Source organism: Trachurus japonicus, chromosome 4 (assembly GCF_045865225.1).
Source record: "Trachurus japonicus isolate A0001 chromosome 4, Traja_1.0".
In the NCBI taxonomy this organism is placed as follows: Eukaryota; Metazoa; Chordata; class Actinopteri; order Carangiformes; family Carangidae; genus Trachurus; species Trachurus japonicus.
In genome coordinates, this window is record NC_140910.1 from 23,990,509 (window position 1) to 24,015,812 (window position 25,304).

The 25,304-nt window shown below is 43.2% G+C and overlaps 1 protein-coding gene across 3 annotated transcripts in view; it reads left to right on the plus strand.

Moving 5' to 3' along the window:
- Nucleotides 1-12,540, plus strand: part of pde4ba (phosphodiesterase 4B, cAMP-specific a) — a 175,290-nt gene extending 162,750 nt beyond the window's left edge. For all 3 annotated transcript variants that reach the window (XM_085774853.1, XM_085774854.1, XM_085774855.1), the window contains 8 exons: nt 5,478-5,571; nt 8,898-9,181; nt 9,296-9,460; nt 10,069-10,168; nt 10,287-10,441; nt 10,556-10,678; nt 11,163-11,345; nt 11,437-12,540. In XM_085774853.1, the coding sequence (XP_085630979.1) occupies nt 5,478-5,571; nt 8,898-9,181; nt 9,296-9,460; nt 10,069-10,168; nt 10,287-10,441; nt 10,556-10,678; nt 11,163-11,345; nt 11,437-11,907 (1,575 nt within the window). In that variant the 3' untranslated portion in view covers nt 11,908-12,540. The remainder of the gene's footprint in view (nt 1-5,477; nt 5,572-8,897; nt 9,182-9,295; nt 9,461-10,068; nt 10,169-10,286; nt 10,442-10,555; nt 10,679-11,162; nt 11,346-11,436) is intronic.
- The last annotated feature ends 12,764 nt before the right edge of the window (nt 12,541-25,304 follow it).

The following is a 25,304-nucleotide window of genomic DNA, read 5'->3' on the forward strand; positions in this document are numbered from 1 at the left end:
GGTACTAACACTGCTGCGCTGTCCGTCTGATTTGAGCGTGCATTTAAGAGTTGTATTTTCTAGACGCTCTTTCTGTAATTCAAGAATTCTCAGTCCGTGTCTTGGGCTTTCAAAGAAATGTCTTGGTGTAATACTGCCTGTGTGGTATTTTACTTTGGGATGCTTTCTGCTTTCGAAGTAACCAGAGAGCCCGGGCGAGCGCGGCGGTGCAGCCTGTTAGCTGCTCTCCTCCAGCCAAAAATGGTGCTGCAGACCACATCTGACTCTGCCGAGGCCCCGAACAGCCGGGAGTGATGGGAATGATTCACTCGGCTGAGAAATTTCTCACTTTTATCTTCAGTTTTTGCGTCCTGTTCGTACAGCCGACTGGTGTTTTTGAATACATATTAGTTCCATGGCGCATATACAGGAATACACGCTTTCTCGTGCAGACGCGTATGAGTCAGAGGAAGTGAGAGGTAGTCAGGACGTAGCTCAGGGTTGTTTGTGCATTTGTGTTCATACGTAGGTAGGTTCACTGATCTTTACAGAGTTATGACACTGCGAGCCTTTGCCATAACGATGTTACCACACTGCGTCATTTGTTACTTAAAGGGAGAGTTGGGGTTATTTGACATGGGGTTATGTGAGGTAACCATTCTTAGTCAGTGTGTTACCTGCGGTATATCCGGATCGGCGGGCTGTTACGAGAGGCGGTAGGGAGCAGCAGCAGCACATTTAAAAGGTGCCAAACAAAAGCATTTCACCCAGCTGACCTCTGGCTGTGGTGTAATAGTGATGGAGGTGCACCTGTGCATATGTGGGACACAATAACTACCTCACACAACCCCACGTCAACAAAGCATCCTTTTAAAGAGAGCTGTGAGATAAACCACAACTGCTACAGATTTACAGCTGAAGGGATGATGAGATCATTTTGATGCACGACAAATTGAAATCCAGACATTTCATCATTTAACACCTCATCCTCACCCTCAGCTTAAATGAGATAAAAGATGTACTGATCTTATTTGTTTGCATGTTTGGCACACAAAGAGGGTTTATAAGGGTCAAACTCCTGACCAAGGTGTGAGTTGTTGCACTGCAGAGTTACAGAGTCAGTGCTCTGAACGCAGAGCAGGCTGCGCCACAGCACACTGAGCATAGTGTGCCCACTAGTGGCCCAGAGGCACAACTTCAACCTTCACCCCAGGTGAACACAGCAGCATGACATTTTAGGCAATTTGAATTCGAGAAAAAACATTGAATAAAACATCGAAAGATTGACGTTAAAGTTGTGTCATTTTGTTAGAAAATGTAGTTGTTATCATATTTACAATCATCTGTGCAGAAAAAAGAGACCGAGTTCAGTCTGATGTGTGGCGCTGCCTGGTCAGATAATGGAGGCACGTTGCTGTGAGGGCATAAGATCAGAGTCTCGTGTCGGAGGAGGACTCTGTGTCTGCCTTCTTGCCTACCTGTCCGCCTCACTGCCCTCCACAGTGAGCTGTCTGATGGGATCACGTCTGAATGGAGGAGGCTCAGCGAGTTATGTTTTTTTTTTTTTCCTTTTCCGCCCTCTGCTCCGCTCTCACAATGAAATGCCACAGGCTCCATTCACCTTCTCTGCCTCTGTCACAGCAGCTCTCAGCTGAATCAACCCGACCCCCCGCGAGCACAGAGAGGAAGACAGAGGAATGGGGGAATGTGAATGTGAGAGAAAATGGTTCAGAGAGGGAGCTAACGGAGAGAGAATGAGACAACAGCAGCATGAGTGAATGAAAATGGAGAAAGAGAATGAGAGAGAGAAAATATAGAGGGTAGAAAAAAGGGAGGGGGTAGAACCAGCAAGTGACAGACAGGAGAATAGGAACGACGGCTGAGCTTGTGAATGGGTAAAATAATAGAATGAAAATATAGTGTGGGTATATGTGAAGGAAAGATACCCACAGAGCTTTAACACGTTAATCTTCCTCCAGTGTCATGATGTCAGTAGGAGGCAAAGAGGCTTCCCTTCTTTAACGATAAAATAATATGGCAAAGCACACACTGCCAAGAGCTGCACAGAAACATATGGATGTGTGTGCATGTGTATGTGAAAAAATGCATGTGGCATGTCACCATCCACTGCACTTAAACTGCAGATTATAGCGTTTATGGGCTGCTGCTGTGTTTGTGCGCATTGAGGCATTTCTTTCAGCCTCTGGGGAAGCATAGCTCTTCAACACATTGCAGAGAGACATCCCCCGCTGTTATTTCTGGTTTCTTTATATATTATGCAGTTAGCTATTATATAAAGAGCTGCCTCCTCTTGCGCTTTCTCTTTTTTTTTTTTTCTTCTCTCTTTTCTTGCGTCCTGCCTCCCTCCTTCTGGTTCTTTCCCTCGGTGGGAGGATAATCCGGAATCCTCTCGGGGAAGCTTTGATCCCCCCCCCCCCACACATCTTCCCCAACTCGTACACAACACACACAAATATTGGTCTGAAAGGTTCTCTGGGAGCTGCTGTTTACACTTTCCCATGGATTGGCTTCATGGCTCTGAAGTAAAAAAACAACAACAGCGACTGTATATGGATGTTTTCTGATCGGTGAAGCATCGCAGCTTCACCTCCAAGGGTCGTGACAAAAAAATTGACCAAACCGCACAACCTCGCCTTGAAATTGGCCAGCGGTGGTACTGGTTTCAGTCAGGTGGCCCTATAGCCTTGTACACTGCGGCAGCATCAACACCTGCTCCAAGGACAGCCCATTGATTCTGCCAGCCAGGCAGGCAGGCAGACAGACAGACAGAGAGACAGAGAGATTGATGACTGTGTTGGCAAGTGGCAGCCGGGAGAGAAATTGACATGTAAGTGGTGGAGAGTGAGGGAGAGATGGAGGAGAGGGAGGGATGGAGAGAGCGGGGTGGGGGGAGGAGGAGGAGGAGGAGGAGGAGGGGGAGCGACTTCCAGTCTGCGCATTGGTGGATGCGAGTGAAAGCGAAGTGTGTGGTGTGTCCTTGTGACAGCTCAGCAGCTACATCACATGTCTGCCTGGGAAGGAACAGGGGAAACCTCTCGTCTCTCCTCCTCCTCCTCCTCCTCTTCTCTCTCTCTCTCCTCTCCTCATGCTCTCAAAACAGCCCGCACACCGGCCGACTGATGCTGTTGCCATGGCGTTGGGGTGTTCTGGTAATTGGCGTGCACACACATTTACTCACAGGCAGCGAGAGAAACCGTGGGCTGATGTCACCTAAATTGGTGAAGGATGCAATTATCTCCCAGCTCTCCTTTTTCTCCCCCCCCCCTTCCCTCCTCCTTCTTTCTTTCTTCCCCTCTCTCTGGTTGTCTCTTGGCTGTTAAAAATAGCCCTCCACAGACACCCCTGACAGCATCTAATATTATTATGGGATGCAGATAATGAACAGGCTTATGAGTTCTCCACAATGGCCGCCGTGCTCGGGGGATGTCAGGAAACAACAGAAGCCTAAAAAAAAAAAGGGAGAGGGGAGAGGAGCCGGATGATAATAGAGATAATGGCGATAAAAATACTGTCACTGTGCATTCACATTCCTCAAAACGTGCTCCGTCCCCTTCCCCAGCCCCTTATTGTTTCACCGAGGAGGGGAGGAATCGCTGTACGGCTCAATGACATTCCTTCACAATGGCTGACTTCATAAAAAAAAAAAAAGAGCTTTAAGAGGGAATTACAGGGGCTGGAAATTGAAGATGATGGGATTTATCTGCAGCGTACAGCTGGAGGAAAAAAAAAGAGAAGCGAAAAGAGGAAAAGTTACATCTGGAATCCATGTCTGGATATTAAACATCAATCACTCAAACACCCCCTCCCCTCTTAGAAGTTCATGTATACACCAATGCCAAGCTGTAATTAGGGCTCCCCCCTTCTCCCCACTTTCTGTCAAATCATGTGTTCTGAATAGTGTTGCTGGGGCTGGCAGACTACAGCGGGGGGAGGAAAAAAAGAGGAGAAGAGGGAGGGAGTAAAAAAGGGAGGAACATGGGGAGAGAGAGAAGCAGGGTGGGAGGGGGGAGCGAGTGTTACAGCAGTGAGAGCAGTGAAGCAAGACAAATCCAGCGGAGGAACCCCCCCTCCAGTCAGATGAACATCGCTGCTCACTCCCTCCTCCTCCTTCTCCTCCTCCTCCCGTCTCCATTGCTGTTTTTTTCCCCTCCTCCCTTCCTTGCTTCTTGTCCATTATTCATCATTGCGCTGAGAGTCCCCTGCTCACGGCTCCAGCTGCTGCTGCTCCAGCCAATCCGCCGAGCCCGCTGGATCTCCTCCTCGCCGAGCCTGGCTACAGCGCCCGCACTCTCGCCCCCTATATCTGTCTATCCTTCCATCCCTGGACATGGAGAGTCGGAGCTGGCCCTTTGCTGCTGCTGAGAGAGAGAGTGAGCCATCATCAAGCTGCTCTCTTAGCTGTTGAGAAGAAACACAAGAGGAGAGAAGAAGGGATTTTTTTTCCTGGGTTGTCTTCTTTTTTTGGCGTGGAAAGAGTCCTGTTCATCTGCCTCTATTTTTTTCCATTGGATTACAGTTCTGGCTTTGTGTAGGAACGAGAAAACGGGGTCCAAAATGCCTGAAGCCAATTACTTGCTGTCGGTGTCTTGGGGTTACATTAAGGTGTGTGGCGCTTATCTACGTAGCTGGTTGGGATACCGCACTCATTTCATTGTACCTGTCTGAGCTGTGTTGCTGTTGTATTAGAGGCTATTTCAAAAAGAAATGTAGTGTTTTTATAATATCAGCATTTATTGTGGAGCTTTTCAGAAGACTTTACCTAATTGCACCAGTAGATATTTCCATCAGGGGAGTCTGACAGAATGGTGTTCAGTGGCTCAGGCTCCATCTTGAGCCCTCTGCAGAGCTGTGTGTCTGGTGTTTGTGTGTATTAATGTGTGTGTGCGTGCACGCGCATGCATCAGTCTGTCATAAACAGCTGCTACTGCAGTGCCTGGATCTCTGTGTACTGTCAAATGCATGCATCCCCTTATTTTGCTAATAATGTCAACCCTGAACCCTACAAAAAAAAAAAAAAAAAAAAGACCAAAATGTTGGAACCGGGAGGAATGTAGGGAGCAGTGTGCAGATTTTCCTCTTGACATCATTGAGATTCTTGCACACTGACGCAAGTAAAACAGCTCAACAGAACCCTAAAAATGTGATTCAGTGTAATAAAACTGTAAATTGGTTGCAGGGGGTGAATTTAGGGGTATTAAAAGGTAATGGCCTCTCCACTGGTAACATACATAATGATTTGTGCTCTAATTAATTTAAGGGAAAATGGAGGGGAAAATAAGATGTGTCCCCCCCCACTGATTGTACGCTGTAATAAAATAATATCCTTGAGCTGGTGGAGGAAAACAGGGCACTCCATGGTATCCTATACCATAATTTATCTCAGGTTTTCCCTCAGTGGAAACTGACGACATTTCTTTTTCTCTCTCCCCCTCTCTCTCCCACCTCCTCTCCCCCCTTTTTCTCCTTCTCTCTCGCAGTTCAAGAGAATGTTGAATCGGGAGTTGACGCACCTATCTGAGATGAGTCGGTCTGGGAACCAGGTGTCCGAATTCATCTCCAACACCTTCCTAGGTAAATGAAGACCTTGTGTACACACACTGAAAAATCACACTGACAAATTTCACCGATTCTGAACTATATAATCAACCCTCAGTCTCTACAATAATCACGGCCTGTACATTCACAATGTGTAGAAAAACACAAACATTCACAGTGGCTCGCACAAATATCCACTTCTGCTTTGCCGCAATGTTTTTCTGCAGGTTCAGTCTTTCGTATGATGTTAAGCCGTGCAAGTTGCTCTGGAAGGCTTTTCTGTGGGGGCGTACCATAAAACACTGCGCCATTAAGCTTTGTCTAGATGTTTATGGCATTGGGCTCAAAATGGCCATTAAAGCTCAAGTTTAAAAAATATATAGACACACATATATTTCTCAAAAGTATTTACAGAGATGAAAAAAGGTAGAAATGTGGCTGGCTACTGTTAAAAAAAAAAAAAAAAGTGGCATTTGATTGACATGTGAGTTTGTTAGGCAGAAACTGAATAAGTGCATTTGAACTGGATGCTGTCAGTGTGGGTTGCAGGTTTGAGATCTGAAAGTAGATCGCTAAATGTGTACCTCTCGTCTATAGAGACGTTGTTTCTGGCTGTTATGTTGAAAATGTTCTTATGATTCTTGGACCAAACTACGCTGTTAAGTTACTGGTGGAAAAAAAACAGTGTAAGTAGCACTCATGAGAAAATCGATTTTCCAGATTTTTTTTTTTAATGTAAAAGTTGGCTTTTTGATAAATGTGAGGTTTCCACATTAGCGTGAGAGTTGCTACAGGATCAATGTATGAAGCTTTGGAACAGACAAATGAGAGGACGTTGAGGTAATGTAGATGAAAGAATAAATATGACGCCATTTAGAAAACATGCTGGGTCGTCAGATTAACCAAGGATATATAATATTTATAGACACCGTGCTTCCGTTCGATTGGCGTCAGGGTTAGGGTTGATCCGGTGTAGTGTTGTTGGCAGATCCCCCACCTCCGGATCCTACAGAGGGAGAGGACGGGTGAGGAGAGAGACAGAGAGGAAGCAAACTGGGGAAGGAGGGGGCTGACTGCAGTGAGGGAGAATATAGAGGTTCAGAGGAACCCCCTTTGCTGGCAGGGAGATGAGCTCGGCAGATTGGGTGACTCATTCCTGTCTTAATGCATCTTTGTCAGCAGGGACACCTTGTTGTACCTCCACCTCTCTTCCCTCCCTCCCTCCCTCCCTCTCCCACTGCCCCTGAGAAACCAGACAGAGATGACTATCACTTTGATAAAGAAATCAGGATTACCCTGCTGCTGCTGCTGCTGCTACTGCTGCTGGAGGAGGAGAGAGAGAAAGAAAGAGCAGGTTAACATTAATGAGGAGTGGGAAAAAAATGGCTGAAGCTGCACAGTTGGCCTGGTTTGGCCTCATCTGACCAGCAGGACCGTTTAATCCCTTCATCCATAAAGATTAGCATCGCATCAGTAATGCACTTTATTTCTACATTATTTTCTATAAAAGCAGCATCCATTCAGGAACGATAGAAATGACATTTCCCTGCCATATGTCTGGTTCTGTAGAGGGCGTTCTTCGATTCACCACAAATCCCCAGCTGATGCTGAGGCAGATTGTTGACTGGTAAAACAGCGCTCATGGAACCTGGATAATTCCCCAGATAAATAAAGATCCCCGGGTTTCTCATCTAGGGCAATTTCAAACCAGGATTTTGGGCTTTCCATTATGGATTGTTGGCCGACAGCACGCCGGCCAGTCACGTGTGCCTTTCCCCCGCCACAGCTGTTCTCGCAGCATAATTCCCTTTGATCAGCAACAGCAGAACACACCTAGCTTAGGGAATATACCGGGGAGGGGAAAATTCCCCCGTTTAAAAAAAATATAAAATAAAATAACCCTCCCCACCCGTTGTACCACATCTGCGTCGCTCACAGTTACAGAGCATATGGAGGAGGATGAAAAGGACTTGGATGAAATCGAAATAAACGTGGGAGGTGACGGAGGGAAGCAAGAATAGGAGAGGCAGAACAGAGCATAAAGCAGATATTCACTTCATCTGCTTATTTTGTTTTTCTCTTGCTTGAGAGAACAAACAGAGGGAGAAACAGAGAGAGCTATGGGAGAAAATACTGGAAGCCAGACTGCAGCATAGTCTTAATCTGACAGAGTACAGAAACCAGGATCCTGATAACTGAGCTACAAACCTCCAGAGCAGCAGTTTATCAGTTTCATCAAGTCAACAGAGTGCACGGCCTTCACTGTACACTGGCACTTACTTATGTAGAAATGGATGATAAGAATGAGACTGTGAACCTGTCTCCCAGTCCATTCTCCCGCACACAGACGGGCCACACACACAAAATACCACACGACGGCGGTGGTGATAATGATGGCTTGTAATAAACTAGAGGGCAATATATTGCTCTTCCCCTTGTTTCCCACGCAGCACATGTCTGAGAGCGCTTAATTGTCCATTCTCAATTACCACTGGAGGACTGGAGAGAGAGAGAGAGACGGAGACAGGCAGAGGGAACAGTGAGAGAGAGAGAGAGAGGGAGAGGGAGAGCATGAGAGTGAAAGTGATTATTTGAATTACAGCTGGTAATTGAATAACCCTCCACAGAGGAAGGCTGATAGGCCAGCGATGAGACCAGGCTTGATAGATGAGTGCGCAGCTCACACACACACACATGCCAATAGCCAATCTCTCCTGTCGTTGCACCAAACAGGGTTTTTCTGGATAATGTCTTTTATTTGTGATTATTTTATTGAATATTTTATTTATTTTCTTCTTTTTTGGGGTAGACTTGTTGTTCACTTGATTTGCGGCCACACCAGATGGAGATGAACAGACTCAGACTTACAAATGAAATGAACCAAGCATAAAAATCTCACTCTCTACTCAGTGATTTGATAACGCTGTGAAAGATGTGGCATCTTATTGAATGACTTGACTTTATGGGACCGCGTTAACCGTGTAGACGCCCCGGCTCTCAGTCTGTCGATGGTCTGACCTATGAGAGTGAAAAGAACAGAAGATGAGACGTTAGCCACCTGCTGGGAGCGGGGGAGGGGGAGGGAGGGAGACGGATGAGCAGCGGGAGTTCAGACAGAGACTGCAGGTGGCGGGAAGGGAGCATGAATGAACAAATGAATGGAGGGGACAGATGATGATGAATGAATGAATGAGTCCATAAATCCCTCAGGAACTAAACTGCTGCAGGTGTCGTTATAGTACACCTGGGTCCTCGAGGCCGTGATTCACAGCCACATTGCACAGACTCATGCTGCACAAGGTTGAAGGGAACAATGTCCGTGCTTTTCTAAAAACAGAAATGGTCTATTTCCCCCCCCGCAGACAAACAGAATGAGGTGGAGATCCCGTCGCCGACGTCCAAGACGCGAGAGAAGAAGAAGCAGCAGAAGCAGCAGCTGATGACACAGATCAGCGGCGTCAAGAAGGTCTCCCACGGGCCCTCGCTCTCCAGCAGCAGCATCTCTCGCTTCGGCGTCAAGACCGACAAGGAGGAGCTGCTGTCCAAGGAGCTGGAGGATCTGAACAAGTGGGGCCTGAACATCTTCACCGTTTCAGAGTACTCCCACAACCGACCTCTTACCTGCATTATGTACGCCATCTTCCAGGTACGGACCAGAATCAATCAGTGTCAGGAAATTCTTCTTTTTTTTTTCCAGTTATGCAGCATTAGTAAAATGATCGATGCTTCAGTTCTGATTGTATTTTGCATGTTCTTTCAGGAGCGAGATCTGCTAAAGACATTTAAGATCCCCGTGGATACGTTCGTGGCTTACATGATGACGTTGGAAGACCACTACCATTCAGATGTGGCCTACCATAACAGCCTGCATGCTGCTGACGTAGCCCAGTCCACACACATCCTCCTCTCAACTCCAGCCCTGGATGTAAGTTATAATAGATTGTGTCATATTCTCATGCCTCACGTCCGGATCTTCTTACATTATCTCATCCTCATCCATCATTCAACCCCGGAGGTTGAAAAGCCCCCCTCCCCTCCCCTCCCCTCCCCCTCCCTTTGCTCTGAGCAGAGCACATCCACTGAAAAGAAGGGGAAAACTAAAAGAGGAGTGAGCTCTTACGTAACTTAACATGCCACTTTCCTGGAGTGCCACACTCGCTTTGAAGAGCTCAACATCGTTCCATTGAATCATCTTTTCCCCTCCAGTTAACTAAGAGAAATTCCCCCTCTTTACTTCGGCACTCGTTGATACGTTGGGTTGGGTTTAGTTGAGGAACATTTCTCCCTCTGCTGTTTTCCTTAAAGGCGGAACATGACAGAAACTTTTGCATTTCCAATCAGATTAAGGTTGAAAACCTGATATTTGAACTTTAAGGTTTTCATGTATGACCCTTGGTCTGTTGTTTCTCCCTTACATAATCATCTGGGAATCAATAGTTTGGGATGCACGGATTAACTGCTCTGTTTTTGTGCTGCTATTTTTTTTTACCTCCAAGAATAATTAAATAAAATATTCTTTCCTCCCCCTCCCAGGCCGTCTTCACAGACCTTGAGATCCTTGCAGCCATCTTTGCTGCAGCTATCCATGATGTTGATCATCCTGGAGTATCGAACCAATTCCTAATCAACACCAGTAAGTGAAAATATTCCTCTCTCTTTAAAAGCATATAAATAGATGCTTTCGGTAGCCAGATATCAGTAGTCGTGACGAAGACTAAAATAATTAAAATCCTGCTTTAACCTCTGTCCAGACTCTGAGCTGGCGTTGATGTACAACGATGAGTCTGTGCTGGAGAACCATCACTTGGCTGTGGGATTCAAGCTGCTACAGGAAGACAACTGTGATATCTTCCAGAACCTCACTAAGAAGCAGAGACAGTCCCTACGCAAGATGGTCATCGACATGGTAATGTATCATGATTCATATTCTCTTCTGCCATCCTCGATTTCAAATCACAATCTGTCTGAAATCCTGATGCTGACAGATTTTTGTTTTCTTTTTATCCTCTGCTTTATCCAGGTTTTGGCCACTGACATGTCCAAACACATGAGCCTGCTGGCCGACCTGAAGACGATGGTGGAGACGAAGAAGGTGACGAGCTCAGGGGTGCTGCTGCTGGACAATTACACCGACAGAATACAGGTAGCCGCTTGTTCTTGCGAAACAGTTTTCTTATGTGTTAAATGAAGTGCTCATCATGTGGACGGTGTATGTGTGACTCAACATACTGGAAGCCCCTGCAGGCACTTCTCTTTTACCTGCTTTTAATAGCTCTAATCGATAGCCAGCGTTGGAAGAGGTTACTCAGCCAATGATCATTAGCCGGCCTCCTACATAACTGACCTCTGCTCCCACTGTCACTCCGTTCCTCAGTCCATCCATCTTCTTTCTGCCTTTAAGTGCTCCCTTTACACCTCAGCTGTGATGGTCCTACAGCTTCCTCTATTAGACTGTTGTGTAGACGGACCTCCTTTTATAACAAAAGTCATTAGAAAATTAGCTTTTAATGTCTTTTCTGCAGGAATCTAATGTAGTAATCTAGCAAATTTTTTGAGAGTGGGATTGTGCAACCATGCAGAATGTGGATTTGTTTTTTAACTAAATTGATATTCTGTATTTTTCATAGGTGCTGCGTAACATGGTGCACTGTGCCGACCTGAGCAACCCCACAAAGTCCTTGGAGCTGTATCGTCAGTGGACCGATCGGATAATGGAGGAGTTCTTCCACCAGGGAGACAGAGAGAGGGAGAGGGGGATGGAGATCAGCCCCATGTGTGATAAACATACAGCCTCAGTGGAAAAGAGCCAGGTAAGCAATAAAGCATGTGTTCCTCATACAACAGGATGTGCATCAAAGCCTTAAAAGAGACTCGGTCATAACGCTCATTTGTCTCCTTCAGGTGGGTTTCATCGACTACATCGTGCACCCTCTTTGGGAGACTTGGGCCGATCTGGTGCACCCGGACGCTCAGGACATCCTGGACACGCTGGAGGACAACAGGAACTGGTACCAGAGCATGATCCCCCAGAGCCCCTCCCCTCCGTTCTACGACCAGGGCCCGCACGGACACGGCGGCGGCACTGGAGGGCAGGGAGGCGGGGAGAAGTTTCAGTTTGAGCTGACCTTGGAGGAGGAGGACTTAGATGGAATAGAGAAAGATGGCGAAGGGGAGGAGGAGGAGGAGGAGGAAGAAGAAGAATTGGAAGAGGAGGAGGAGGAGGAGGAGGAGGAGGAGGAGGACAGTCTAGGAGATTCTCGATCTCCTCCCCTGGCCTATTTGGACGGTCCAGAGAACGAGGAGGGCAGCATGGTGGAGCCCACGTCGTCGATAGAGATCGTGACACACGAGGCGTCGCCCACAGATACATAGGGCTGACATCATCAGGCTCACATGGTGATTTGAAAGTTTTTGGAAAAAAGAGGGGAAATCCTCTTGCAGCTGTGCTTTTTAATAAGCCCACAGAAGCAAAGGCTTAGTTTTGGCCTGCACAGGGGCGTCTTGCACTTGGGTGTTTGAAGCCAGACACGGACGGACAGTTTCAGTTGAAGCGGCTTCAGAGTTCTCAGGAAATAATTACTGCGAACATTTTAGTCTTGGTGGACAGACGAGACTGAGGGTGGAACTTGAAGGATTTCGGCCAGTTTGGGAAACGGTTACTTTTCTTTTCTGGACTGGCATTAAATGGACACTGACACTACTGAGAGAAGTTTTGTACCTTAAGACTTTTTTACAGATATGATATGATCTAGAAGTAGCATAGAGTAAGATCTACTGATGGAGACACATTTGTATAGCAAGAGAAAGTGTTTACTTTTTTCCTGTACCATTTGTCAAAGGACTTTTGTGTGCCTTTTTTACTATTGTCTTTATAATAGTTTTTTATTTATTGAACACTCTAGTATGTCTGTGAAATGTCTTTTTTTCTTATCTGAAAGAGCAAAATCTTTTTTGTATGTTAAAAGAGAACAGTCTTCCATGTATTGGGCAATAGAGAAATACAAACAAATGTCGACAAACAACTTTTTGGACAAACTCATCAAAATAGGGAAACATGAACACACACATTCTGCACACATTTGTATTATCACATTCGTTTTTCAATCTGAGCACAACATTTATTTGTTCACTCATTGTTCATGTTAACAATTAGTTTGTTGTTTCTATATTGGATGTCAGTCAATGAATGTCACAGTGAAATATCACATCTATTTTCATGCTACATCTTCTTCATATGCCAGTCTGCAGACCATTGGGGGCTTCCAACCTCTTCACACCAAAACTTGACTTCTAAGCTTTTAAAGGCAAGAAATACCCAGTGAGGATATCAAATCCTTCCATAGCAACTACATAATCAGGCATTCCTGCTAAAAAATTTCACTGTAAAATTACTGACGACCGTCTTTTCATAATTGCAGTTGTTGTGGTATTGGTGTGACATTGAGGTTAGCCCAGTTCAAATCTATCACCAGACAAAGTGAGCAGAAACATAAACAGGACTGAGAACAAACAACAAGCTCCTTAGATCACAAATGAAGTCCGCCAAGGACAAAATGCACAACAGCAATGAGTCTATTTTCAGCCCACAGGTATGCTGCAGTCTTAATAATCCTGTTAGTTGGAACGGGGCCTGACCCCGGACCCGTCTGATGTAACGCCCCCCTGCCCCTCTGCAATCAGGCCCAGACCAGATGATTAAAGGTGCTCTTACAGCTGCCTGTCTGAAAGGCGCTCTCAGACCCTCATCAACGCCACTATTCACATGGTTTACAAACCCCTCTGGGCTCCACGGACACGACCCCAAAACAATCAGGCCGGCTATTTCTTCCTTGTGATAAAAATCCCTCAAGTGCTGCTTCTGCTCATTGACGTCAATTGAATTTTTCCCCTCCCCCCCCTCCACTGTATCAGGTTTCCAGGACGGTCGGGTTATTAGAATTTGGCACAGATGGAATTGCTGGAATCAGCATGGCAGGCTGTCCCCTTTGGAAAAAAAAAGAGGAATAATTAGGTGCTCTAGTTTTAAAAAACAAACCAAAATACGGCTCTTTTTGTTTCTCCACTGATGCACTGGGGAAGATGGGTTGAAAATGGTTTGCAGACCTCACATTTCTACTCCTGTGGCTTCCAGGACTGACTCTTCAGGATGTCCTAGTTACATCCATAGTCACGTCTCTCCAGTTTCATATTGGTTTACTGTTATACTCAAAAGGTACTTCATCTGTTTTCACTCCAGCATGCTTAAGTGGCAATCGTTTGTGTGCCGTTTGTATGTACGGAAGGTTTTGTATGCGTGTGTGTTTTTCTGTATGTGTGTGTCTGGATGTGCTGACTTTGTCATCAGGCCTTACCCCCTATCACTCCACACCTTTGTCGCTACTGTTTGTCGCTAGGAGCTCAAGTTGGTCCTTTTTGCTGTTTATAACAGTGTGTATTTATTCTATACTTTAAGCTTGTAAATAAGAAATACTGGTTCAGTGTAAAATCTATTTTAATTTATATGCACTTGCATTACCTGGAAGTGGTGGTGTCTAATGTGTAGAAGACTCTGGACTAGAGTCTTTTTATATATGTATTATATATTGTTTTTATATATATATATATATAAATATATATATATATATAAATATATCTAAGTATATATTCGCACAATGTTTTGAGTGCCCAGCAGAGCAGCAGCTAAAGAGACATATTGTTGTCGTCAGATGAGAACCTTGTAACTTAGAAAACCCTTTTTATTTTTACATTAAATTTCAAATCGTCTTTAATGTGATGTCACAGACGAGAAAGTTTAACATTTTACATTATGCATGAATATTAAAACCAAAAATGTTCTCACTTTGGCATCATTTTGAAATTGAATCTATATTATATTCTTTCATATTTTGTTATTCGGTTAAATTTAAGCTTATAGTTTCGGATGGAAAACTATTTTGGACCAATTGAGTTTTTGAAGCTACATGGTTTTCATCTGACAGCAGTGATTTGGTAACCCAGAGGTGACATAGAGGACATGTTAAACTGCATAGGCTTGGATATAGGATACATACAAGCTAGCTAAGGAACACTGAAGCGTAGTCATTGCTTGGTATCAACGTATACAAACAGCTTATTTTCTCTCAGCGGCTTGTCACAACCGAAGCTTCTCCATCCAGCATTTGAATGCAGATTGCTGATATATGAGGCCAGATACAGGTTCGACTGACAAACACAACGCGATTGTCTCCTTTTACACTTAACGCACTTCATGTAAAAGTAGATAAGACGGGGACGGTATTGGTAGCATGCTACAATACGCCCGGCACTGACGTGAATCGTACTGAATTAACAACAAAATATGATCTTATGTAACTGGTTGTGCTAATGTGTGAACTCTTTCTGACCAAACTTGTTAGCAGTTTTGAAATTCAAATTTGTCAGTATTAACATTGTTTATCTATGTTCAAGCTTTTTTTGGTCCTAGTTGTGTCCAAATGGTTAGCCAGACTTAGCACTATCTGCATGAGAGATGGGTTTTTCTAATTGTCAATATGTTCAAGTCCGCCAGTTATTGCAGGTGGGTTATTAAATGTTTCACACAATGTATGGTATTATATTGTATATTGTGTTCAAAAATAAATCTGAAATACTTTTTCTATGAAGTGATTAAAAGCAAAGCATGAATATACGTTATCTGTTTCTGACGTTTTTTTCCTCCTCGTAGCCCAGTTTTCTTTTACTATGGGTGTGAACGACAAATTAGGTCACAGTCACGCTTCTGGTGGGTTCCCACATGTTTGTCATGTTTCATTAGGCTGTGTACCGATACAAAACTGCACCTGGGTCCTGCACTGAAAGAAAAAAAAACAGCCTCTAGTATGTAAAACAGTTTCAGCACAGAGAGGCCTGGGCAGTTCCTGTCAACCAAACAGTCCACAGAGCTGTGAACCAATTTACAGTCCAAAGAAGACTGCCACCCCCCAAAACATGCAAATATCACAGCTGGAGATGATAATACTGTACACTGCAAAACTTCATTTAAAAGTTTTAGATCATATCAATCTAAGATATAATCGTGCATATTTATAGGCTGACAACTGCAGATCGTTATTCATGTTCAATTAATCTGTATTTTATGTCATTACTGTACTTGTTTAGTCTGAAGTTCTTACAGGATGATAGAAAAGCAAGAAATGCAGATCAAAATGCTTTAGAAATAATAATAATAGTAATAAAAAAGTTGAGATATAGATAATATGAAATAGAGCATATAACAATATAGGAACATGTCAATTTTCTGTCAATTGATTGATTGTTTCATCACAGTAGTGTTTTTTCAGCTTCCTAATGGGCAAGCTTGTGCTCTCTTGATTGAGATCTGACTTTGCCCTTCGACAAATAGAGGAATACTAAACGATGGTCTGACTCTGTCGTCCTGTCTTTAAGTTCCCACAGTCACTCAACCTCAATCTAAATTTAAAAAATGATCATAAAGCCACTAAAGGTCGACTCGGTGAAAAACCAGCATCAACCTCAGACCCGAGGACAGAGGCTGTAGAGTGAAATATAATTGAGGTGATACTTTAGTTGTGTGTTTATACATCTGTACTATGTTACTCTTCATTCTCTTTGATGTCACCGTGTTTGCTGCATCATCACAGACGTCTGGCTCTAATGTGCAGAGACGGGAACACTGTGTGACATGGAGTCAGCACTATATTACTATGGTCCCCACACACAGTCTGATAGACTGTCCTGATGTGACATAAGGCCCTAAAACACACACACACACACACACACATACTGTATGTAAACACAAACACAAGCCGTTATCAATTTTGCATGTGTTGAGATGTACGCACACAGACACAGACACCTTCCTCCCAACACACTGCAGACGACATGTCATCTCCTCAATGATTACGTCAGTCATGGTACAAACATCAGTGAGACATCCAACAAAAATTGGACCATTTTGCTGTACGGCTGTGAGCTAACTGCAGGAGACTGTCTCCCTTCATGACGGAGATGTCTTTTGTTTTTATACAGTGTGTTTTCCCCACAGACGACACAACAGTTATTACCTGAGCTGAGCGTTGATTTAATACAAGAGCTTAACATTTCTGTATGGGATTTAGACATTCAAAAATCCATTCTGCCATATTTTGTACTCTGATGCTGATCTAAGACCAGACAAAAAGTTTTGAAACATTTTTAAATAAAAAAGAAAACCTTTGTGGGATCCTGCATCCTCATTGGAAGTTTCTACCTTGAACATCATCCGCCTCTTGGTTTTCTCTATGCCTTCTGCAGTGACGGCCACTGAAGGATGTTGTGGATGCTGAGTTGTTAAGCTGTTTTATGGGCTCTTATAAACAGGCAGGGTGAGAAGAAGTTTAAAATGTTTGATGAAGCAATGTTTCCAGGAATATTCTGTTTGTGACTAATTTTCCACAAATGACTAGTTAGACTGGAGGGTCTATGGACTAATACACTTTCAGGAACACCCCATGGAAGGCAACATTGTGCAAGTAGTCAATTTACAGTATTTGCTGCAATAGTTTGTGTCTTTCAGAACATAACAAGGCCAGTCTTGATCAAAGGTGTGACCATCTTACATCAGTGCATCTCCTGAGGCTTAAAGCAGAAGTAAGCAATATTTTTGTGTTAATATAAGTCTTAAGTAGTTATATCTTCCGACAGCAATCACTTACATAGAGTGTTTGGTCTGAAACACGGGTCTGTCAGTCACTCTGCTCTGCTCTGAGCCGAGGAGAAAACTTTTCTCGTATCCTACAATTTTTATCCAATGAGGAGAGAGAACGGCATGAAGGGCTGTGTGTGCAGCCAAGGGATGCGCCTGAATGTGGTGACGTAGGGACGAGGACTGTTATGGTGCGTTCCAGGCAACTCGTAACTCGTGTTTTTCCGACCTGTGAAGTCGTACCAGTTCGATCTGGTACGAGTTCACTGGTCGGAAGTTACGAGTGGCCGTTATAGTGACTTTCACAGGTAAAACAGGTCGGAAAAACACGAGTGGGTTGCCTGGAACGCTACAAAGTCGTAAGTTGTGACTTGAAGCTGTAATTTACGGTTTCAAAAGCCTGCCTGGAACGCAGCATTAGCCACAACGACCGTATCGCTTACTTCTGCTTTAAGGGCTAAGCAAAAGTGAAAGAAAATGAAAATATTCTAAACATGGTCTTTCTATGTCTACCATGTCCAAAACAGGAGACAAAACTTTCACAACAATCTGGGCACTGATCAGTTTTGCTTGGTCTCCTCTCAAAAAATCATTACTGGCTATTTTCGGACCACAGACTGGTGAGGAATCGTTCAAACCTAATCCTAAAAAAAAAACTAAAAAAAAACGACAAGGGTAAGAGGCTTGTGTAATTTCTACGCATGACCCCTCCATATCCAATCTCATAGTGATCCACGATAAGAGCTCTGAGGCTGTGTGCCCTTGTATCCACTCCAACCTTACTTTCAAAGACAATCATGAGTGAATTATATCACCAGGGTCTGTGTGCTTCTCTCATTTTCTCTTTTCATTTTTTGCCTCTTATCATTGAATGTTCTCATATGTCCCTCCTCTCCTTGAACATATTCCAATCTCCTCTGATTTCTTCCACCTCTCTCTTTCTCTCTCGCTGTGCCATTTCCCACTGTTGAAATCTCCCCCACAACTCGTCTGTGACATAACCCAGTAGAAGCCATAGATTTGAGTTGATGAAACTACTTGCGTACATGTGACGAAAGAAAAGACTGACTGGAATATATGGGACAGGAGACCTCCCCTGTCACTCGTCTTCAAAGGCACCGAGCAACCACGTGGATGTCCCAACTTATCTAATAATGCTAAAAACAGAGCAAACCATTTCCCACCAGTCTACGTAAATGACACCACTTAACTGCTCCCCTGTGTGGCAAAAGGGGAAAAAAAGATGAGGGATATTTTCAGGCCAGAAAAGGAAATGGTTAGATTGGGAGATAATAGGGAATTTGCTCCAGGCTTTAGAATCCCCTATTGTGTCCTCTGCATGTGAATGAATGAGGCACAAAAGAGAGAAAAGGACAAGGAGAGCGTAGGTGTGCGCACTTGAAAAAATCTCATCTTAACCAGTGACTAAGACCTCTCATTTAAAGATGAGCCACAAATTCTGTCAATGAAGTGCAGAGATGATATTTGACCTCCAAGACAAACCTTTGTTTTCCTATAGTTTAACATAATTTCTTCTAAATTTCAGAAATTAGATAAACTGGGCTCCACTTGAAAAATCTCTTTTTTAAAAAAGAATCTTGTGCTCATCTGTTGCTCAAGTGAAAAAAAAACTTGTTTGGATGAGTTTCATAAGAGGGCAAAGGTGCACACACTCACACAGGAGATGGAGAGAGAGAGAGCAGCTGATGTAACTATAAGCTGAATAGACGAAGGCCTCAATGAGATGTCGGGTAATTAAATTTAAGGTTCCAAGCCCCCGCATTGTTATTTCACAATAGTGCAGTGACAAATGTGGATTTCTTACAGTCTCTCTCTTCTGTAAATCTATGTGGAACTGTGGTGGGACTTTCACAGTCGTTGCTTGAACAAAAGTGAAACTCTCCATTATCTCAAGACAAAGACAGCTATTTTGCATGTCAAACTGTTTCTGGTACTTAAACGCTTCAAGCCAGCCCCTAAAATAAGATGCAAACTTGGGTGTCAACATAAGCGTCATTACAAAAGAGTATGTGCGTCACTTGAACAAGGCTTAATTTTTCCCAGATGTTGATTTTTTAGCCTTTTGTAGCTGCAGCTGTCTGCAGAGGCACAGCTCATCATGATACAGTACAAAGGCCTGGCAGTAAACACAAGCATGCACACGGTTGCCCATAAAGTCAGGAAATAATTGTGACAATGTGATTTATCCCTGATAGATAAAGTGTATCTTCTCAAAACTTTATGATCAATCTCTTCCAAACATATAACTGTGAAAATTGAACCACAGTTAACCTTTATAAGGTTATTATAGGAATAAAAAGAGGAATGTGTCTGAAAGCAAAATCATTCCAACTTTATGGGCACCCGTTTATTAAGGTATTCAGTTTCAGACCTGTTTTTTTTTTTTTTTGCACACTTCATTGTGTTGTCATTGTGTTGTACTTTTTATTTTAAATGTCTAAGAATGCAATTTTTGCCCATCAGTCCAGACTTAGTAACACACTTACCATCACTGACTGGGCCACACTATCAGGGTGATGGCCCCTTTATCATGAGTGTCTATGACTGACTGAGAGCTGAGTGATCATAGCTCCACCACCTCTTTCAAAATAAATTGACACAAACTGTGCAGTGTTTATGGTTTGTAGTGTTGTCATTAAAGTTTTTTTTTTTTTTTTTTTTTTTAAAAGCACCTACTCACAAATCTAGCCACTTCAGACAGCAATGTGTGGCAAAGAGGTAAAGTGATTAAAAAAAATAAAAAAAATTGGCAAGGCATAGATCAGGACAAGGGTATAAAACTATTTCTAACACTTTGAAAGTTCCCAGGGCCACAGTGGCCTCAATATTTGTGAAATAGGAGAAATTGTAAAAAGGTGTCTGTCTAGCCAGGCAGGAAGGGCTTTGATCAGGGAAGTGACCAAGAACCCAGCGGTCACTTGAACAAAGTTTCAGATGATCCTCTGCAGAGACCGGAGAACCTGCCAGAAGGGCAACCATCCGAGCAGCACTCCCTCAATCAGGTCTTTATGGAAGAGTGGAAAGACAGAAACCACTTTGAATATAAGACATATGACGGCCCGCTTTAAAGATCTCTGAAGAGCCTGAGAAAAAAAGATTTTCTGGCCTGACAGATGAAAACTGAACTCTTTCGGCAAAACTCCAACCACCATGTCTGGTGAACTCCAGGTGCTGTTCATCACCTTGATAATACCATCCTTAATGGTGACACATTAGGGCAGACTAGGGTTCACCTGTCAGCATCACAGTGATCTGAAACATACAGTCAAGACAACACTGGAGTGACTCATTCTGGCCGTCCTGGAGCGGACCAGTCAAAAACCAGACTTAGACCTCACAGAACATCTGTGGAGAGACCTGAGGATGGGAGTTCAAAGACATTTCCCGTCCGATCTGATGAAGTTTGAGAGAATCTGCCAGGAAGAATAGGATAACCTGCCTCAATCCAGATGTGCAAAGCTTGTACACACAAAGCCAAGATGACTGGAAGCTGCAGTTGCTGCCAAAATGAGTTTCTACCAAGTACAGAATTAAAGGTCTGATTAATGCAACTTGAAAGATCAAAGTTTTTTCTTATATTTAATACATTTGCAAAAAAATATATAACACATACACTTATACAGTGTATTTATGAGCGTGGGGCAACAATAGAGTTAAGTAGCAGCCCAGTTGAAAAATAAAGTCTTTTTTTGTGAAATCATAAGGATGTGGAGCAGAAGTGCATGTTTATCAGGGGTTAGTGACCAGCTAAGACGAGGGCAGCCTCCTGCTGTCTGGGACTGTTAATTGTCAGGAATTCACGTCTATAACTTGGCACAGAGAAGCTAAATTGAGGAAAAACTATGTGAACTTGAGTTGAGATATCACATGGTGTCTACTGGGTGTTGTAATGTAACAGCCTTCACTTATTGTGACCATGTAGGGTTAACTATCTCCTCTTTTAATGCAAATTATGTGGCCCCCGCTTTTGCGTCATTGTGGTTTTATAGCCGACTGTAAGGCCAGCTGGGTCAAATACTGCTACTGCTGCTCTAAGAGGAATACACTGAAGTGACAAGCCTGGCAACTGATTTTAATTTTTATCTCATGGAGTTCATTTGGTTAAGAAGAAAATATTTTTCTTTTCTTTAATTACACTGATTTAAATGAAATACAAGAGAAAGATATTGGAGAATAGGGGAAAGAAAGGGGAACATTTCTAATTGATATTATTCCCAGAAAGTTTGTCTCATGGTTGTGTCATTTAGCCAGTTCCCATAACCGAGTTGTGAAAACAGAAACGACAAGACATAAAGTCAGTAGTTGTTGATATGTAGCGTCCAGGAAAAAAAGGCAACACGATGCCCCTCTCAGGTCCCCCGAGGCTGCATTAACCTTGTAAGTGAAGCAAGTAAATCAGCCTCACGATGGATACATGTTGCTATTTATATCCCCTGGGCCAATTAGAGGAGAGATGATGAAGTGGCTGAGGGTGCAGAGAAACACCACAGACAGCCTCTTTAGAGGACCTCACTGAGTCCTCATTGTGCTCGCTGAAGTGATGAGAGAACAGGTGGACGTGGCTGGCAGCATTTGGGCGGGATATACTGTCTGTATATATGTAGAGAGTCTAACATCCAAGATGGCACTAGTTAAAATGAGGTGACAACATGAGGAGCAGCTTATAGGAAGAGCAGCTGGGTGATGGAGGTTGAAGCTCAGAGCTCCACACCTGGTTCCAGAGAGAGGCATGCTCTCTTCTTGGAAACTGCTTTTTCAATGAAGTTGACTGATAAGGTGTTGGTGGTCGCCTTTATTACTATTATTATCGGGTGATAATAATACAAAATTTTACAGAACTCTTAGGTTTACTGCAGCAAAAGATTTTATATTTTTAAGTATCATGTTGGCCTATATTAGAAATGTATTTTCCTGCTCAGACAAAGACGATGGTTCAGAAAACTGAACCTGAGCTGATACCCTTGTGTCAGGTTTTAACTGCCTCCAAAACATAGATTAATGTCAACTTTTGTTTGGATTGTGCAGTCAGTCGCAGGTACAAACTACTTTGTCTGATCAAAGACATAGATGCAGACTGACTTCAACTCAGTCACCCGGAGAAGTGAAGGGCTGAGGTGTGACCTGCCTGCCCCACGTCAGTCTGCTGAAAAAAGTGAGTAATCACCTCAATTGTTAACTCCATAGAAAAATTAGGAGAGAAAAATAAATACAAACTCTCGCTGAGAGCTAGAATGAGGACTGTGTGTTGTTCCATAGCGTGACCAATTTCACAGTCGTTTCTGTTTCCCTTCTCTTTGGTTCTTCCACAGCTGTGTCACCGAGCCCTTTGGTTATATTACTCTAAACTTTATAAATCATTCGTTGCTCTCACGCACCCTTCCCAAATCATAGAGGTCTGCAGCACATGGGAACAATTCTTTGGCTTGCGTGAGAACTTCTGTGATGACACGCGTTTGTGTGTGTGTGTGTGTGTCTGTCTTTCGCTCATTGTTCTCCCGTAATGCCATTCCTTCCAGTAATCTTCTGTACTTCAGAGCATTTATAGTTAATGGCAGGCACACACGGATTAGCTACAGGACTTGAACCAGGGTCATGTTGTTTAAGAACTCATTCTCTGACCACTAGGCAACCCGGACATCACAAATGATATATTTTATGGGTTTCAAAGATATTAATCACATTTTTAGAAAAAAGAAAAAAGTCTGAAGTTGGCTACTACGGCATTCCCCTGGAGGGTCGCTCCTGTCAGGTCAAATGTATTTTTATGACCCATAAATTTGTCCCAAAGGACTTTATGATCTGTACTGCAACAACATCACCCTAAACTTAGGAAAAACATCAGGAGTGATCCTTCTTTCATAACAGAAAAACATGTGATGGATGTCATAGATTGCAAAGGATGCATGACTAGAAAAAGTAGAGACACTGAATTACATTATGCAACAATAAACTAGTGGCATTTTGCACCACTATGAAATCTCCATAGGGGAAATACTGCGTGCTTACAGTGGGAGAAGAGAGAAAAAGCTAATGTTTTCCACAAACCTTGTAAAAGTTGTGGTTGAAGACTCCATTTTGAACATGTGGGTCAGTCCTAACAGGAGAGGACCTCTGGTGAACAGGAGGCGATGGGTTTCATTGGCTTTATCCAGCAACAGTCCTGTAAAAGAAAAGAAAACTCAAACTTAAAATTCAAGGCAAACTACACCTCAGTATAGAGAAGGGTGGTACTGTTTGACTGCTAAGTCTACAGCAGCAGATGCAGGCCAATAAAACTTGTTATTATCAAAATAGAAATACTGTAGAGCAAAAAATAAAAAAGAAAGAAAGAAAATTGCACCCAGCAGATATATCTCTGCCAAGGCCAAATAATCCTACATGCACTAAAGTCTTACATCTCAACATCATACATGTGTATAGCTTACATTATTTCCTGAGAAAGCATTTTTTTTTTTTTTTTTAATCTTATAGGTTGTTCACTGCGATGCCCTAACTGAATTTAGTGCAACATAGTCCTGCCTAAAGAACAAACCAACCAACAAATAGAGAAGGATGACAACTTGACCTCCTTGGCAGAGGTCCTACATTTTTAAAAAATAGGATAGGCATAGTAGATTTATTCCTCATCTTTTAGGTTGTGCCTGTTATTTATTTTATAAAGATAAAAAAGTATTTAGGTCAAACTACCTTTGTGCAGTTAAGGTGCCCTGGTAGATAGGCAGTGTTCCTTCAACACGTTGATTTGGCCGTGTTCATGTGTGTGGCCAAGTGTGTGTAAGTGAATGAGTACACGTGCAGAGAGAGAGACTACAACAGAGGGAGAGAGAGAGAGAATGACAACCAGTCAGACAGGAGATGCAGTGAACTGGGATTTTGACAGGGGGCTTTTTTTCCCTCCTTTCTTTTTCCCCCTCCCTCATCGTATCACAGGGACGACCAGGTTCTTTTTGTCGATCGGGTTGCCATGGCAACTGTGCAAGAGATGAATACTGAGACACGTTCTCGAGACACTATGTGGGATAACATCTCCACAGTCACATGCAGGCAATGTCTCACACAGCAGGTACACAACACAGATAAACTCCACACACATGCTGCTTATGTAGAAGTACACTTAATCTTGCACCAGGTCCAGAGCCAGTGAAAATGCCAGGGATCAGACATTAACTACCTATATGGACTAGGCCTAACAGTTCAGGGGCCCAGTTTGTCTAGCAGTGGCCTGGATGATATGATAAAAATTGAATGCATTATTATAACAATATTGCAAAATCAATTTAAAGTTAAAATATTAAAATTAATCAGCCACATCTTAGATTCAAGCTTCGAAAGCAATGATTAAACTGATATGAGATAGATCACAGATATTTAAGTAGGCTGTAACATATTTGTATATCTTTCAGTAGCTTTTGGGACAGTTGGTTTGACACATCAAATAGGTCTTACCAGGTTATGAAATTGTGATGGCATTTTTCACTATTTCACTACCCTATTTCTGACATTTTGTGGAACAAATGATTTATAAAAAATATATATAACTTGTAGATTTTTTGTCTGCTAAATAACAAGTGTTCCGTATGGGGCAACATAAAATACTGTAGACAACATCCTCCCAAATAATAATAATAAAAACAAACAAACATCTGAGTGTACTTCTAATGAGTAAAATCTGAATACATTTTTCTTGATCTTGTAACTCCATTTCTAGAGGCGCAGAGGCAGATGGTCCCAGCAGGCCCCCCTACCTGTGCTCATACACAAACACCCTCTAGGCGTAGTCCAACGTGCATGCCATGCGTGCCTGCCTACCATGACAGAAGCCTTCATTCAGATACACATGCACCATTCATAAAAAAAAAAGGCTACAGTGCAGCTAATGCTCTATCTCTAGCAAAATAACTTCTCCACATGCTGAAGAGAAAAGAAGAGGATCAATACAGGTAAAGTGCAGTGTGCATGCTCTCGAACTAACTTTGATGTCACATGCTTTGACAAACATTTTGGGGTGGGGAGAAAAATCAAATGCGGGTGAACCAGGGAGAGGCTGAGGCGTCCACGTTGCGCA